Source organism: Schistocerca cancellata, chromosome 2 (assembly GCF_023864275.1).
Source record: "Schistocerca cancellata isolate TAMUIC-IGC-003103 chromosome 2, iqSchCanc2.1, whole genome shotgun sequence".
Classification (NCBI taxonomy): Eukaryota; Metazoa; Arthropoda; class Insecta; order Orthoptera; family Acrididae; genus Schistocerca; species Schistocerca cancellata.
Genome location: NC_064627.1, coordinates 695,147,282 through 695,163,832, shown reverse-complemented (window position 1 = coordinate 695,163,832; position 16,551 = coordinate 695,147,282). Strand labels below are relative to the sequence as shown.

Sequence of the window (16,551 nt, the reverse complement as noted above, 5' to 3'; positions counted from 1 at the left end):
GCAACCAGGCTGATTTATTATTGTTGTCTAGACGACGTTGAAGCCCTTCCGCGGGCAGAAAGATACCCATACGCGTCCGCTATAGAAGACGTGTGGGACCAGTTCGGATGTCAACACTATCCCATTGCTAACATCCAGGATATCAGGGACCAGTTACAAAAGTTGTAGGCCAGCTCTCCTCAGAAGAGAATACAAAGGCTTTGTGACACCTTTCCTAACTGAATCAATTCGTGCATCCAGGCCAAACGGCTGCGTAGTCATAGTGATAACTGGGCTCAAACTAGCATGTTATTTGTAAATTGCGGTCGATATTGTAATCACTAAAATAGTGATACATATCCTCTCAATCCGTGAAGTTTCATCTCGTTTCCTACTCCCTTTCTAGCTGCTTCACTCTTTTGTAGGAAGTGTGACAGCTTCACCAATGGATGTCCACTAAATCCATTGGGAATGGATTGGTGGTATTGTAAGTAGGCTGTTTAGGTTTTTATGTTGGTAACGCCACGTAGCACTCTGTATGAAAATCATTGACTGTGCTGTGTGCAGCTGGTTTGCATTGTTGGAATATTTGCTATTGTAGTGTTGGGCAGTTGGATGTGAACAGCACGTAGCGTTGCCCAGTTGGAGGTGGGTCGCCAGCAGTGGTGGATGTGGGGAGAGAGATGGCGGAATTTTGAGAGCGGACGATCTGGACGTGTGACGTCAGAAAAAGGAAATTTGTAAGACTGGATGTCATGAACTGATATATATATATATATATATATATATGTGTGTGTGTGTGTGTGTGTGTCTGTCATTTGCTAACTATGCCTATCAGTAGTTAGTGCCTTCAGTAGTTAGAATCTTTTATTTAGCTGGCAGTATTGGCACACGCTGTATTGCAGTAGTTTGAGCAACGAAGATTTTTGCGAGGTAAGTGATTCATGAAAGGTATAGGTTATTGTTAGTCAGGGCCATTCTTTTGTAGGGATTATTCAAAGTCAGATTGCGTTGCGCAAAAAAAAAAAAAAAAAAAAAAAAAAAAAAAAAAAAAAAAAAAAATGTGTATCAGTTTACTGTTTTACTGTTGATCAGAATAAGTAAAGAGAGAAATGACTGAGCGCGTACAGTTTCGCTCAGCTGTTTGAAAGCCAAATAACGTAGATGTTACTAACACAGTCATTATTTTTCTAAGGGTATGTTTCAGTATTAAACCTATGCATTGGAAGAGCCTCCTCTAGAAGCATAAGTGGACCCATCGCTGACAAGTGAAGGTTATGTGAGACCTGCAGGCGCGCACAGGCAAGCTAATGCTGAAGGCGGCAGCTCGCGAAAAGCAACAAATCCGGGTTCACGTTACACTCTGGCACAGATTTCCAGTTGTCGCAGTATAACCCTCACTTATAATTCTAACATTATACAGCGTCGTACGAAACTGTTAAGATATGTGGCCTGGAGTAAGTTGTCCTGCACGTTTGTATTTGATTACGTCTGCAAGTCCTCAACGTTAGGTAAAGCGTGACACGGAAGATCCGACAGTAGGATGGCGACTAGCATACATACCGATGAGGATTTTAGGACGCAGCTCGCAAGGCATTTCCACCAGACAACAAATGTGCTACTTAACAGCGATGCAACTCATCAGTGACGTGATTGCTGGCGGGGCAGGTTGCCTCCCGCAGCTTGGATCTCAAGCGAAAGCACTGTAGCTGGTGAAGAGCGTGATGGCATGTGATCACTGCCGTCACGTGTCTAAACTGAACCAAAATATCGGGATGAGGAGGGTGAGTGGGGTTGGGAGCAGGCTCGTAGTGTGGTGCAGATCTGGTGCCGGCCGTGGTGTGTGTGGACGCGCCCTCAGATGAGTCCACCGGCCAGCGTGCAGTGGAGGCGCTGCGTGGCGATGTCCACGTCGCGCAGCGCCTCCCTGGCGTGCTCGGCGATCTTGCCCTCTGGCAGCACCTCCGGCTCGTAGCGCAGGAGGTCCAGCGCCTCCACCAGCAGCTCGCGGGACTCCTGGAACGTACACACTCCAGTTACAGCGGGTAATCCTGCAGGTATGTGCTGTTGTTGAATGACAGGAATTTGCAGAAACGCTTCGACAAAATTTCACCTAGTGAGTGGCAGCTCAAAAGGACGCAACCAGAAACATCAACGAATCGTTAATTTGTTAGTGTAGCGAAGTGCAGGCTAGTGGCCTTGCAGCACTGGTAACACCCGTTCCTGTCAGATCACCGAAGTTAAGGGCTGTCGGACTTGGCTAGCACTTGGGTGGGTGACCGTCCAGGTCTGCCGAGCGATGTTGGCTAATGGGATGCACTCATCCCTTGTAATACCAATTGAAGAGCCACTTGACTGAGAAGTAACGGCTCCGGTCACAGAAACTAACAACGGCCGTGGATGTGCCGACCACATGCCCCTCCATATCGGCATCCAATGACGCCTATGGGCTGTGGATGACACGACGGTCGGTCGGTGCTGTTGGCCTTCAAGGCCTGATTGGGCGCAGTTCAGCTGAGCGAAGTGTCGGAGGGGGGAGGTGGGAGCTGGGGAGGGAGAAGACGAGGATAAAAATTGTAGGAGGAGAGCAGGGATTGCCTACAGAAATAATGCCCAAGTGGATTACGTTGCAAGATTTACGCAGAGGTGAAGTGGCTTGCGCAGACTAGACTAGCGCGGAGGACAACATCTGGTCAGTTTTCGGACTGATGACCACAACAACAACAGCATCTTGCAGCGTTCCATCTGCAACCAATTAACAGCTTCCAGAAACGGATCGATTACTGGTTCCCTGCAGGACGTAGAAAACACCAAAACAAGCGAAATACTTCGCATTACTGTACCAATATTTTCTTCCTGTTTTACGTGGTTAAGAACATCGTTTTGAATTCTGATTGATTTTTGTTTCTAAAAAACTCAATGAAATGTTATTACACTATGCTTCAGTACACCGCCTTTGTATAATACGCGATTTCCAGACTTCTCACAACAGCGCGCAATACACTAGAAGCTGTGTACGTTTTATAGGCTCACGAACTCGTCGAAGAAACTGTGGAACTGACTGCATAGTTCAGCGACCTGGCTACGTAAGAAGACACCACTTTGAGACCGCCTGTTGTACCGACAAGACAGGATTCATGCTAATTTGTTTGAAACTACCGAGATAATTAGAGTCGGACGGAAATCACAGTATCAAGAATTGAAAGTAAGGTGAATGGTGAAAACTTGCTTTAGTAATATTGAATCCTGCTCGATTAAAAATGTTATTGGGTCTAGCGTGGAACTTTTTATTTACTCGATACGTACGATCCGCTAATACACCCACACAAGCACTCCGTCTTCAGGCCACAAGTGGCCCATCGGGACCATCCGACCGCCATATCATTCTCAGCTGAGGATGAGGATAGGAGGGGCGTGTGGTCAGCACACCACTCTCACACAATCCACTAACAGTAATTTTTAATAGTTACTTAGTGTTAACATCGTTGTTAGGGTTCAAGTTTACCTCTCACACACCACAGAAGACCGCTTAATTTGGTTTGTCCTCTTAGCTCTGAAAAATAACCCAGTGATCCGAAAATCGTGTGTTCCTGAAGTACCATTATAACATGACATCTCGTGCGCTGGACAAACTATAAGAATTGATGAATAAAAGTGTGTGATACCCAAATAACAGTTTTTGTGAATGTTCGCAGATAATATTTGTTGTTTTTACAGTCCAGAATTATACTCCAGTGACACCCAGGATTGCATCCCAGCACTAGGCGATCAGTCAGCAATGTACAGCTGCTGCCTTTACTTTTATAAAGACCACGTCATACCTTGATAGTGCTGCTGATGCAGTAATACAAATACACTGGTGTCCATAATTAAAGCAACAAACGGAAGCAAGGTTGTGTTTATTTTGTTACAAAACAGTATCAACAGGTGACAGTAAAGTAGGAACAATGTAGAGAATACAAAACGTAAACAATAGCTATATGCGTAACTGTAGACAAAAATGTTCTTCGTTTTTTCCAACTTAACGGATTTGCTCACACATTCCGACAACTGTCGAAAGTCAACTGGCCCGCTAAATTATCCGACCTTAATCCCATAGAAAATATCAGGAACTACACTGGATGACGAAAAGGTGAAACACGAAGAGAAAGAGAGGAGGAAACGGAATGAAACTTCACGGGTTGAGAGAATACCAGTATGCCATGTCATTTGGCTCAAATGGCTCTGAGCACTATGCGAGTTAACTTCTGAGGTCATCAGTCGCCTAGAACTTAGAACTAATTAAACCTAACTAACCTAAGGACATCACACACATCCATGCCCGAGGCAGGATTCGAACCTGCGACCGTAGCGGTCGCCCGCTTCCAGACTGTAGCGCCTAGAAACGCACGGCCACTCCGGCCAGCGCCATGTCATTCCACTGATCACAAAATAGTTCAAAATATATGAAGAAATTGGCAGTATGAGCTCAACATTCCGTGCCATAATGTACCGTCGGTGACTGTATACACAGCGATTGTGGATGTGGGACTACCCGGAAAACACTACCCCTATTAGCAGGTGCCCTGACGTCATCGTTGACGTGGTTGCCCGTTGACATGCCATTTTCCGTGCATAAAACGATTGTACGAATATACGCTGAATTAGATACAAGACGGCGAAACAGCGGTTGTTTCTTTAATTTTGGACACCAGTGAAATCTTCCTCGAGTGGAACATACTGCGTTCTGTCAGTCACAGATCCGTAATCAAACTCATGGACTGGACGTTAAGCCATTAGATGCATAAGAGTCATGCGTACTGATCGTTACCTTCATAAATATGCTAACCACCGCCCCACATAAAAACGGTTATTAACAGGTTGGTGGACAGGGCTAGCAAAATTTTTGAACCATTTTACTTACAAGACGAGATTAACCACCTATGGTCGACCTTTAAGGAGAATGGCTATTCTAATAAGGAGATACATCGCGCTCTTCGCGCTATGGATAGGAGCAGGTTCAACGAGAACAACAGCCGTCCAACCGGAAAGTTTTTCATCCGTTTATTAATTAGATTACAGAACGCATGAAAAAGTATTGGGCAAGTATGAGGATCAAATTGTTTTCAGACCCACAAAGAAGATAAAAGAATATTTTACAACGGAAAAAAATAAACAGCATCCACTGCCTACACCGGATGTATGTAAAATTCCCTGTAGTTTTTGACTAGTACATATATGTACCACGAAAAGAAGTGTTAATGCCCGTTTAGTTGAACTTAAGAGTAACTGCCGTCTGGGACATTTGCCGTAGAAGATCATGTTTCCCCGAGAAGGTAATAGTGAGATAATATTCAGCAAGACAAGCTTCATGTCGAAAACATACCACAATCATCGGTAGAGAGGTGTTTGAGATTTATAAACACCGTAAAAATGTCAACAGGAAAGAGAAAAGTGTCAAATTAGATAAAATATGAAGGTCGACTTTGCACCGACAGAATGACGATCGATTACTTTCGGTCGAGAACTTCGGCATTATCAGAGATAGCACTACGGTACCCTCTATACTGCCTACGCATTCAGCACTCAATCGAGTTCTGATTGCAGTTCGCAGCTCTCCCACAGCCGGAGAGGAAACGTCAGGGGAAAGTTTTACGTATCGATCACGATCTGTCAGCCAGCAAGTTTCAAGTGAAATTAAATGAGGAACTGTATGCAGTGGACGTTGGGAGTTGAGTACTACGCAAAAAGCCATTAGTCACAGCCGCGCTTAAAGCTGCACAACCTCAGTGCGCCAAACGAAAACAGAAACTGGACGGCAGCTCTCTGCTGCTTCGTATGAGATGCGCAAGACATAGAGTGCACAGACGTCCCTGTGAGGCACGTAGCTCGCAGCGTGTGTAGGGCTTGTTCGGGCCGGAGGTGGTACCACAGTCAGGTTACTGTGAGTGAACGCGAACCAGGACATTCAATTCAGCATACTCGGTGATCAAGTGCTGTCCTTTCTCCCACATGTTCATGATCAGTTTGTTGTGGACACTATCTTTTTCAAAGATGACTACAGTCATATTCACAGATGTGCACATTTACGTTCCTGGGATGACAAACACTCAGGCAGCCTGTCGAAAGTCAACTGGCCCGCTAAATTATCCGACCTTAATCCCATAGAAAATATCAGGAACTACACTGGATGACGAAAAGGTGAAACACGAAGAGAAAGAGAGGAGGAAACGGAATGAAACTTCACGGGTTGAGAGAATACCAGTATGCCATGTCATTTGGCTCAAATGGCTCTGAGCACTATGCGACTTAACTTCTGAGGTCATCAGTCGCCTAGAACTTAGAACTAATTAAACCTAACTAACCTAAGGACATCACACACATCCATGCCCGAGGCAGGATTCGAACCTGCGACCGTAGCGGTCGCCCGCTTCCAGACTGTAGCGCCTAGAAACGCACGGCCACTCCGGCCGGCGCCATGTCATTCCACTGATCACAAAATAGTTCAAAATATATGAAGAAATTGGCAGTATGAGCTCAACTATGAGTCTGAGACTGATCCACAAGTCGCTGTATACTTTCGACCAGGTAGGAAGCTGGCCCACAACAGTTGTTGTGACTGGTCGTTGACGTCCTGGATACTAGCACTGGGACGAGGGAACAGATTTTTGGATACTGATGGGCACGGCAGCACCTCTGCACCACACAGGCAATTCATCAAGGAATGTGCCAAGTACAGACGAGCACTGTACTATTGAGAAATGGCAGCACGATACTGTCGCATGAGAGATTACACATAACGACGGAAGATGTGCGGGAAGTGCCGTCAGAGTTCTTTCAGTCACTACCAGGTGTATTTAGAAGCCATACCCGATGGCTACCCTTACCGTGGCAACAGGAGTAACACCGTTGTGCCTCTCCAAAACATTGGGAGAATGGGAGCTCTCCCCTGGTCGCTGCTGTACTCGGAGACAATGAACACCTTGGCTAATGCAGACGCGCGAACCACCGTTGAGCACAACTCGATGCCGTTCATCGGCAGTCCATGCTTCCCGATCACCGCACCCTTCCAAACTCAGCAGTTTGTGCTGTAGTGTACCCAGCAGCCTACGCACGGAACGGCAGATTTCCTAGTCTGGCGGCTGCCAGCCTCCGAACAACGGTGAGGGGTGATACAGAAGTTGCAGGCAGTCCTTTTTTTGTTCTCAAATGAGGGGCGCAGATATGAAGAGGTTGCGATTTGCCTGGTGTACAGTACGGCGACACTCCCCTTCTGGTGATCACATGTTCTCGACCGCGACCTTGAGGACGGGTATGCCTGCCCTCGGGCTGCCATGCAGACCAACATGGCGCTGCTGTCACATCCGAATTTTCCACAAATCTTGGTATTGCAAGGTTCGACTTTCCTGCCAAATGGTGACCTGCTATGATACCCTTTCAACCCTGCCAGCTGCTGAGACGATGTCACACACGAGTACGCAGCATTTCTCGTCCTTCTTAGTGATCACTGAACTCTGACGCTGTTCACGCTCTATGTGTATGCTACCAGATCTGGTAATAACTCTAAACACGAACAACACCCTGGTTGCAGTGATTACGTAGGCTTTCCCAGCGTAATAAGTCATGAAAGTCTCTTCGGGTTTGCTGCCGGATCCTAAAATCAACTTGACTCGATATTTCGGCGATCCAACTGGTCGCCATCTTCAGGAAAATGCTGCTTCTGCTGATGAGTCCCGCTGAGAACTGACGCCAGGTTGCAAATCGACGTCCTACATAGGCCACCATTCAGTACACGGCGCATGCGCCGCCCATCACGGTTTCTGCCTTCCAAAACAGGGGGGTGGCGCCGCCCTTAGTGAAACACTGCTGGCAACGATATAACGCAATCAAGGCCGCACCGAAGAACGTTCAGTTTTGATGATAATACAGGATTCCACGTTATGCTAAGAGGAAACCCATTGTCTATGTTGATTAAATTATCAGCCAACCTAATTTCAATCGCCTCTTTATAGACACTCTTCCAAAAACCGGAAATGTTGGCAACTACAACAGTTTCCTCAAATTTCATTTTGTGTCCCTCATTTAGGCAGTGTTCTGCTACCGCCGATTTTTCCGGCTGTTGTAGCCTCGTATGATGGCGATGTTCCACACACCTGTCATGTGCGAATAGAACGGCCAACGTAAGCTTTCCCACATTGACACGGAATTTTGTACACCCCGGGTTGATTTGGGGCTTAGGAAACGCCGAAATATCGAGTCAAGTTGATTTTAGGATCCGGCAGCAAACCCGAAGAGACTTTCACCCTGGTTGCAGTACTGTCTGAGACACAGAACTGCAACACTAATGACTGACATAGTTATAATGCAGTGACGCAAGTACCAACTTAGATTGACATCTGATCATCTCTTTTGGGTGCTTTACTTCTTCTTGTTAACTAGTGTAGTTCGAACAACGGGTGAGATAAAGCAATCAGCGCTCTTGCTGGATGTAATCTTTAATGAGTGCCTTTAGCTGGAGATGGCACACCAGAACGAACTTACTCCGTCTCTAAACTGTTAACATTATAAAAGAAGAGAAGGTGTTGCACAGAATGATTGTGTTGTCTCTTCTGGGGGACTATTAGGTGTACAACTTTGCCTCCACCGTTACCGACAGGTGGTGACAACTGTAAGTAGCGGTCGAAAGAAACAGTTAACAGACCTCAGGCAGTTTGCTTAGACCTCGGTCAACATAACCTCATTCAAACATTAGTCGATTTGTACCTGCATCATAAAGTTGTTCTTGATTGAAAATGTCAGTTTACGAGCCTAATTCTCGTCATTTGCGGGAGGTGTTGCTGTTTTGTTTCAATATGAAGAAAACAGCGGCTGAGTCTCATAGACTGCTCTCAAATACGTGTGATGAGGACGCTATTAGTGAAAGAACGTGTCGTGAGTGGTTTCAAAGCTTCAATAACGCTGATTTTAATGTCGTAGACCGGCATAGTGGTGGAAGAGAGAATTTTTTAGAAGATACAGAATTGGAGACATTGCTGAGTGAAGACTCGCGTCAAAGTCAAGAAGAATTGGCACGATTAGTGGGAGTGACACAGCAAGCCATTTCAAAACGTGTCATGGGTATGGGCATTATTAAGAAAGAAGGAAGTTGGGTCCCGTGTGAGCTGAAACCAAGAGACGTTGAACGGTGTTTGTGTGTTTGTGAACAGTTTCTTCAGAGGCAAAAACGGGATTTCTGCATCGCATTGTGAACGGGGACGAAAAATGGATTCGTTACGATAACCGTAAACGCAAAAAATCGTGGGGATATCCCGGCCATGCTTCCACGTCGACGGCCAAATCGAATATTCACGGCTCCAAGATCATGCTCTGCATTGGTGGGACCAGCTCGGCGTCGTGTACTGTGAGGTGTTAAAACCAAGTGAAACAACCACAGGTGCTCGTTATCGAACGCAATTAATGCGTTTGTGCATTAAACGACAAACGGTCATAATACAACGAGAGGCAGGACAAAGTGATTTTGCAGCACGATAACGCTCGACCCCACGTACGTTCTGACGTACTTGGAAAGGTTAAAATGGGAAGTCCTACCACACCCGCCGTATTCTCCAGACATTTCTCCCTCTGACTATCACCTGTTTAGATCAATGGCTCATGGCCTGGCTACCAACACTTCCGATCTCACGAATAAGTCGCTAATTAGATCGATTCGTGCATCGCTTCAAAAGATGAACAGGTTTTTCGACCGGAGATTCATACACTGCCCAAAATATGGGAGAAAGTAGTGGACAGCGATGAAAAACACTTTGAATGATACATGTGTAGCTAATTTGTTTCATTAAAGCCTCAAATGTTGTGGAAAAACAAAGTTGTACACCTTGTGACTTTTTGTGCGATGTGTTCATCGCCAACAGACATCACAGTTTTTAAACATACACTTAAAGTTACTGGAAACGGTAGACTTATCCATAACATTTCTCATAATGCTATATCGATGCGCAGTTTAGCTCTGTCCCTGTGGCGCAGTTTGTGAGTATGCCCCCTTACTTTCTGTTGTGGTGGGAAACTTCATCCGTGTAAGAAGTACACTATTGAGGCCACAACGCTTTAGTTTCTCGAACCAAGTGTGAAGTGGAGGTGACGGAGCAGCGACCGTGCCCGTGGCGCCGCGGTGGCTGGGGCGGCCGCGTCACGGGGAAACACGGGCAGCCAGCCGCTCGGCGCGGCGCGCCCCGCCACAGCACAGCAGCGGCGGCCTCTCTTGACGCGCCCCGCCGATCGATAAATAAGTAATCCAGCGCGGCGGCCCAGCCTGCCGTCTGCTATCCCGAGTCGCACAAACGGCAATACCTTACTAAAGCTGCGCCGCCATCCACAGGTAGCCCGCGAAACACTTTGTTGCAGTTGTCTAATTGAATATGCTTTTGCCATTTCACCGTTATTTAACACTGAGGTGACGGAAGTCCTGGGATATCTCCTAAAATCGAGTCGGACCTCATTTTGCAGGGCACATTGCAGCAACTCGATATGACGTGGACTCAACAAGTAGTTAAAAGCCTCCTGCAAATATATTGAGTCATGCTGCCTCTATATCCGTCCATAATTACCAAAGCGTTGCCGGTGCAGGATTTTGTGCACCACGTGACCTCTCGACTGTTGTTGTTGTTGTGGTCTTCAGTCCTGAGACTGGTTTGATGCAGCTCTCCATGCTACTCTATCCCGTGCAAGCTTCTTCATCTCCCAGTATCTACTGCAACCTACATCCTTCTGAATCTGCTTAGTGTATTCATCTCTTGGTCTCCCTCTACGATTTTTACCCTCCACACTGCCCTCCAATGCTAAATTTGTGATCCCTTGATGCCTCAAAACATGTCCTACCAATCGATCCCTTCTTCTAGTCAAGTTGTGCCACAAACTTCTCTTCTCCCCAATCCTATTCAATACCTCCTCATTAGTTACATGATCTACCCATCTGATCTTCAGCATTCTTCTGTAGCACCACATTTCGAAAGCTTCTATTCTCTTCTTGTCCAAACTAGTTACCGTCCATGTTTCACTTCCATACATGGCTACACTCCATACAAATACTTTCAGAAACGACTTAAATCTATACTCGATGTTAACAAAGTCCTCTTCTTGAGAAACGCTTTCATTGCCATTGCCAGTCTACATTTTATATCCTCTCTACTTCGACCATCATCGGTTATTTTACTCCCTAAATAGCAAAAGTCCTTTACTACTTTAAGTTTCTCATTTCCTAATCTAATTCCCTCAGCATCATCCGACTTAATTTGACTACATTCCATTATCCTCGTTTTGCTTTTGTTGATGTTCATCTTATATCCTCCTTTCAAGACACTGTCCATTCCGTTCAACTGCTCTTCCAAGTCCTTTGCTGTCTCTGACAGAATTACAATGTCATCGGCAAACCTCAAAGTTTTAACTTCTTCTCCATGAATTTTAATACCTACTCCGAATTTTTCTTTTGTTTCCTTTACTGCTTGCTCAATATACAGATTGAATAACATCGGGGAGAGGCTACAACCCTGTCTTACTCCTTTCCCAACCACTGCTTCCCTTTCATGCCCCTCGATTCTTATAACTGCCATCTGGTTTCTGTACAAACTGTAAATAGCCTTTCGCTCCCTGTATTTTACCCCTGCCACCTTCAGAATTTGAAAGAGAGTATTCCAGTCAACATGGTCAAAAGCTTTCTCTAAATCTACAAATGCTAGAAACGTAGGTTTGCCTTTCCTTAATCTTTCTTCTAAGATAAGTCGTAAGGTCAGTATTGCCTCACGTGTTCCAACATTTCTACGGAATCCAAACTGATCTTCCCCGAGGTCGGCTTCTACCAGTTTTTCCATTCGTCTGTAAAGAATTCGCGTTAGTATTCTGCAGCTGTGACTTATTAAACTGATAGTTCGGTAATTTTCACATCTGTCAACACCTGCTTTCTTTGGGATTGGAATGATTATATTCTTCTTGAAGTCTGAGGGTATTTCGCCTGTCTCATACATCGTGCTCACCAGATGGTAGAGTTTTGTCATGACTGGCTCTCCCGAGGCCATCAGTAGTTCAAATGGAATGTTGTCTACTCCCGGGGCCTTGTTTCGACTCAGGTCTTTCAGTGCTCTGTCAAACTCTTCACGCAGTATCTTATCTCCCATTTCGTCTTCATCTACATCCTCTTCCATTTCCATAATATTGTCCTCAAGTACGTCGCCCTTGTATAAACCCTCTATATACTCCTTCCACCTTTCTGTCTTCCCTTCTTTGCTTAGAACTGGGTTGCCATCTGAGCTCTTGACATTCATACAAGTGGTTCTCTTCTCTCCAAAGGTCTCTTTAATTTTCCTGTAGGCAGTATCTATCTTACCCCTAGTGAGACAAGCCTCTACATCCTTACATTTGTCCTCTAGCCATCCCTGCTTAGCCATTTTGCACTTCCTGTCGATATCATTTTTGAGACGTTTGTATTCCTTTTTGCCTGCTTCATTTGCTGCATTTTTATATTTTCTCCTTTCATCAGTTAAATTCAATATTTCTTCTGTTACCCAAGGTTTTCTATTAGCCCTCGTCTTTTTACCTACTTGATCCTCTGCTGCCTTCACTACTTCATCCCTCAGAGCTACCCATTCTTCTTCTACTGTATTTCTTTCCCCCATTCCTGTCAATTGTTCCCTTATGCTCTCCCTGAAACTCTCTACAACCTCTGGTTCTATCAGTTTATCCAGGTCCCATCCCCTTAAATTCCCACCTTTTTGCAGTTTCTTCAGTTTCAATCTGCAGTTCATAACCAATAGATTGTGGTCAGAATCCACATCTGCCCCAGGAAATGTCTTACAATTTAAAACCTGGTTCCTAAATCTCTGTCTTACCATTATATAATCTATCTGATACCTTTTAGTATCTCCAAGATGCTTCCAGGTATACAACCTTCTTTTATGATTCTTGAACCAAGTGTTGGCTATGATTAAGTTATGCTCTGTGCAAAATTCTACAAGGCGGCTTCCTCTTTTATTCCTTCCCCCCAATCCATATTCACCTACTATGTTTCCTTCTCTCCCTTTTCCTACTGACGAATTCCAGTCACCCACGACTATTAAATTTTCGTCTCCCTTCACTACCTGAATAATTTCTTTTATCTCGTCATACATTTCATCTATTTCTTCATCATCTGCAGAGGTAGTTGGCATATAAACTTGTACTACTGTAGTAGGCATGGGCTTTGTGTCTATCTTGGCCACAATAATGCGTTCACTATGCTGTTTGTAGTAGCTAACCCGCACTCCTATTTTTTTATTCGTTATTAAACCTACTCCTGCATTACCCCTACTTGATTTTGTATTTATAACCCTGTAATCACCTGACCAAAAGTCATGTTCGTCCTGCCACCGAACTTCACTAATTCTCACTATATCTAACTTTAACCTATCCATTTCCCTTTTTAAATTCTCTAACCTACCTGCCCGATTAAGGGATCTGACATTCCACGCTCCGATCCGTAGAACGCCAGATTTCTTTCTCCTGATAACGACGTCCTCCTGAGTAGTCCCCACCCAAAGATCCGAATGGGGGACTATTTTACCTCCGGAATATTTTACCCAAGAGGACGTCATCATCATTTAATCATACAGTAGAGCTGCATGTCCTCGGGAAAAATTACGGCTGTAGTTTCCCCTTGCTTTCAGCCGTTCGCAGTACCAGCACAGCAAGGCCGTTTTGGTTAATGTTACAAGGCCAGATCAGTCAATCATCCAGACTGTTGCCCCTGCAACTACTGAAAAGGCTGCTGCCCCTCTTCAGGAACCACATGTTTGTCTGGCCTCTCAACAGATACCCCTCCGTTGTGGTTGCACCTACGGTACGGCCATCTGTATCGCTGAGGCACGCAAGCCTCCCCACCAACGGCAAGGTCCATGGTTCATGGGGCGGACCTCTCGACTATGTCCCGTAATTGTTCGATGAGATCAAGTCGGGCGACCTGGGTGGCCAAATCATTCGCTCGAATTATGCCAAATGTTCTTCAAACTGTGGCCCCATGAAATCCATGAATGACTAGAGATGGTTTCCAGTTAGCAGAACGTAATCATCTCCAGTCAACAACCGGTTCACTTGGACCACAGGACCCTAACATTCCATGTAAACACAGTCAACAGCATTGCAGCCTGCGTCCATGGCTTCGTGCAGTCTGCACCACACTTGGACCCTGTCATCAGCGCTTACCGTCTGAATGAAATCGAGACTCATCCGATTACTCTACCGTTTTCCAGTAGCCTAAGATTCAACCGGTATGGTCAAGAGCACAAGAGCAGTACAGCAGGCGATGCTGTGCTGTTAGCAAATGCACTCGGGTCGGTCGTCTGCTGCCATAGCTCATTAAAGCCACATTTCGCCCCACTGCCCTAGCGGATATGTTCGTCGTACGTTCCACATTGATTTCTGCGGTTATTTCATGCAGTGTTATTTGCCTGTTAGCACTGACAACTCTACGCAAACGATGCTGCTCTCCGTCGTTAATGCCGGCCGCGGTGGTCTAGCGGTTCTAGGCGCGCAGTCCGGAACCGCGCGACTGCTACGGTCGCAGGTTCGAATCCTGCCTTGGGCATGGATGTGTGTGATGTCCTTAGGTTAGTTAGGTTTAAGTAGTTCTAAGTTCTAGGGGACTGATGACCTCAGATGTTAAGTCCCATAGTGCTCAGAGCCATTTTTCTCCGTCGTTAAATCAACGCCGTCGGCCACTGCGTTGTCTGTGATGAGAGGTAATGGCGGAAATATGGTATCCTCGGCACACACTCCACACTGTGGATCTCGGGGTATTGAATTTCCTAACGATTTCCGAAATGGAATGTTCCATGAGTCTAGCTCTAACTAGCATTCCGGGTTCAAAGTCTGTTAATTCCCGTTGTGCGGCCATATTCACGTCGGGAATGTTTTCGCTGAATCATCTGAGTACAAATCACAGATCCGACAATGAACTGCCCTTTTATACCTTGTTTACACGATACTTATCACTATCCTATGACCTTTCAGCTCAGTGTATTTCCCTGTGGCTAGCCGGCCACGGTGGCCGAGCGGTTCTAGGCGCTTCAATCTGGACCACGCGACCGCTACGGTCGCAGGTTCGAATCCTGCCTCGGACATGGACGTGTGTGATGTCCTTAGGTTAGTTAGGTTTAAGTAGTTCTAAGTTCTAGGGGACTGATGACCTCAGATGTTAAGTCCCATAGTGCTCAGAGCCATTTGTACCATTTGAACCCTGTGGCTACACTATCGCAATTTCGGCTTTGGAGTCATTGCTGAGTAATTCATTTTACAATGGCTACAAAGTCGAAACTGCGAAATTATATATAAAGGGAAACCAAATAACAGCAAAATTCTACGTGATCAGGAGTCCTAATAATAAGAAACTGATAGAGTTTGTAACATGCTACTGAAAGAATTCCCAACACTCAGTAATACGTTTATTGCCTCCCCATAAATACTTACGGGTTGAAATCGATCATCATACTTACGTAGCTTCATACCAACTTTTTAGATATTGATAATTATTATGCCAAAGTACAATTTGAGAATACAGCTTCAAAACTTTTCTTTAACCTTGTATTTCTATCCAGACATGTATGTGTCTTATTAGTAGATTTCTCTTATTTACAGCAAAAATATTATACCGCAATCTCAAGTACACATAAATATGGGTCGAACGACAATATTTCATTGGAAACTTCAACACTATAAAGTGTTATTTCCACATCAGCATCTTTGTATTCATAACCGTCTTGTGTTAGGTGTACTTTGCTTCAGTTAGTTGGTTGTGTGTTCCATATGTTCACTATAAGCGCTCTGATGTATCAATTGAAGAAAAGACTACAGGAAAAATTATATACAGAGTGTACCATTTATATACAAGTCTTGTAGTACGGGCAGCCACAGTTGTTGAAATCGACGGTAAACTGGACTTGAATAAAACTGTGAACAGCTGTTGAGTGATGACTTATTCACGACCGGTTTCGCTGTGCTACAGCAGCATTTTCAGGTGGCCAGTAGTGTCACTCAGATTAGCTCGCGTAGACGTTCACAGAACCTAATTCCGTAAAGAGGGGAAGTGGCCAACACATAATACCGGGCAGGGTATCGGGGCGAATAGAGCAGGGTATGAGGGTAAAGCAGTGGAGGCGGTCAACTGACAACCAACTACGGGTGCCTCATCCCCTGTAGTATTCGCCCCGAATCTCTGCTGGTTATTATGTGTTGGCCGCTTCCCCTCTTTAGCGGACTAGGTTCTGTTATACGAAAGTTGGAGCGTCTCCGTCTGCTAATCTATATGACACTACTGACCACCTGAAAACGCTGCTTTAACCCAGAGAAACCGGTCGTGAATAAATCATAACTTTTCAACTGCTCGCAGTTTTATTCAAGTTTAGTTTACCATGTACCATTATTCTTGGCCACCCTAAATAATTTTATCTCCAAAAGTAAAATAAAAAATATACTAAATAAAAGTTGTTCAGCGCTTAGCGAGGCATGCAGGTATAATAATCAGGATGATGGCCTTTCTTGTGATTTTGTTCCTTACGAACATATGAACAGCAG

The 16,551-nt window shown here is 45.2% G+C and overlaps 1 protein-coding gene across 1 annotated transcript in view; it reads right to left on the bottom strand.

Moving 5' to 3' along the window:
* Positions 1–1,723: 1,723 nt before the first annotated feature.
* The window catches only part of LOC126162468 (SET domain-containing protein SmydA-8-like), a 264,899-nt gene continuing 250,071 nt past the window's right edge, over positions 1,724–16,551 (bottom strand). Inside the window, exon 9 of the mRNA XM_049918999.1 lies at positions 1,724–1,995. Within this exon, the coding sequence (XP_049774956.1) occupies positions 1,837–1,995 (159 nt within the window). The 3' untranslated portion in view covers positions 1,724–1,836. The remainder of the gene's footprint in view (positions 1,996–16,551) is intronic.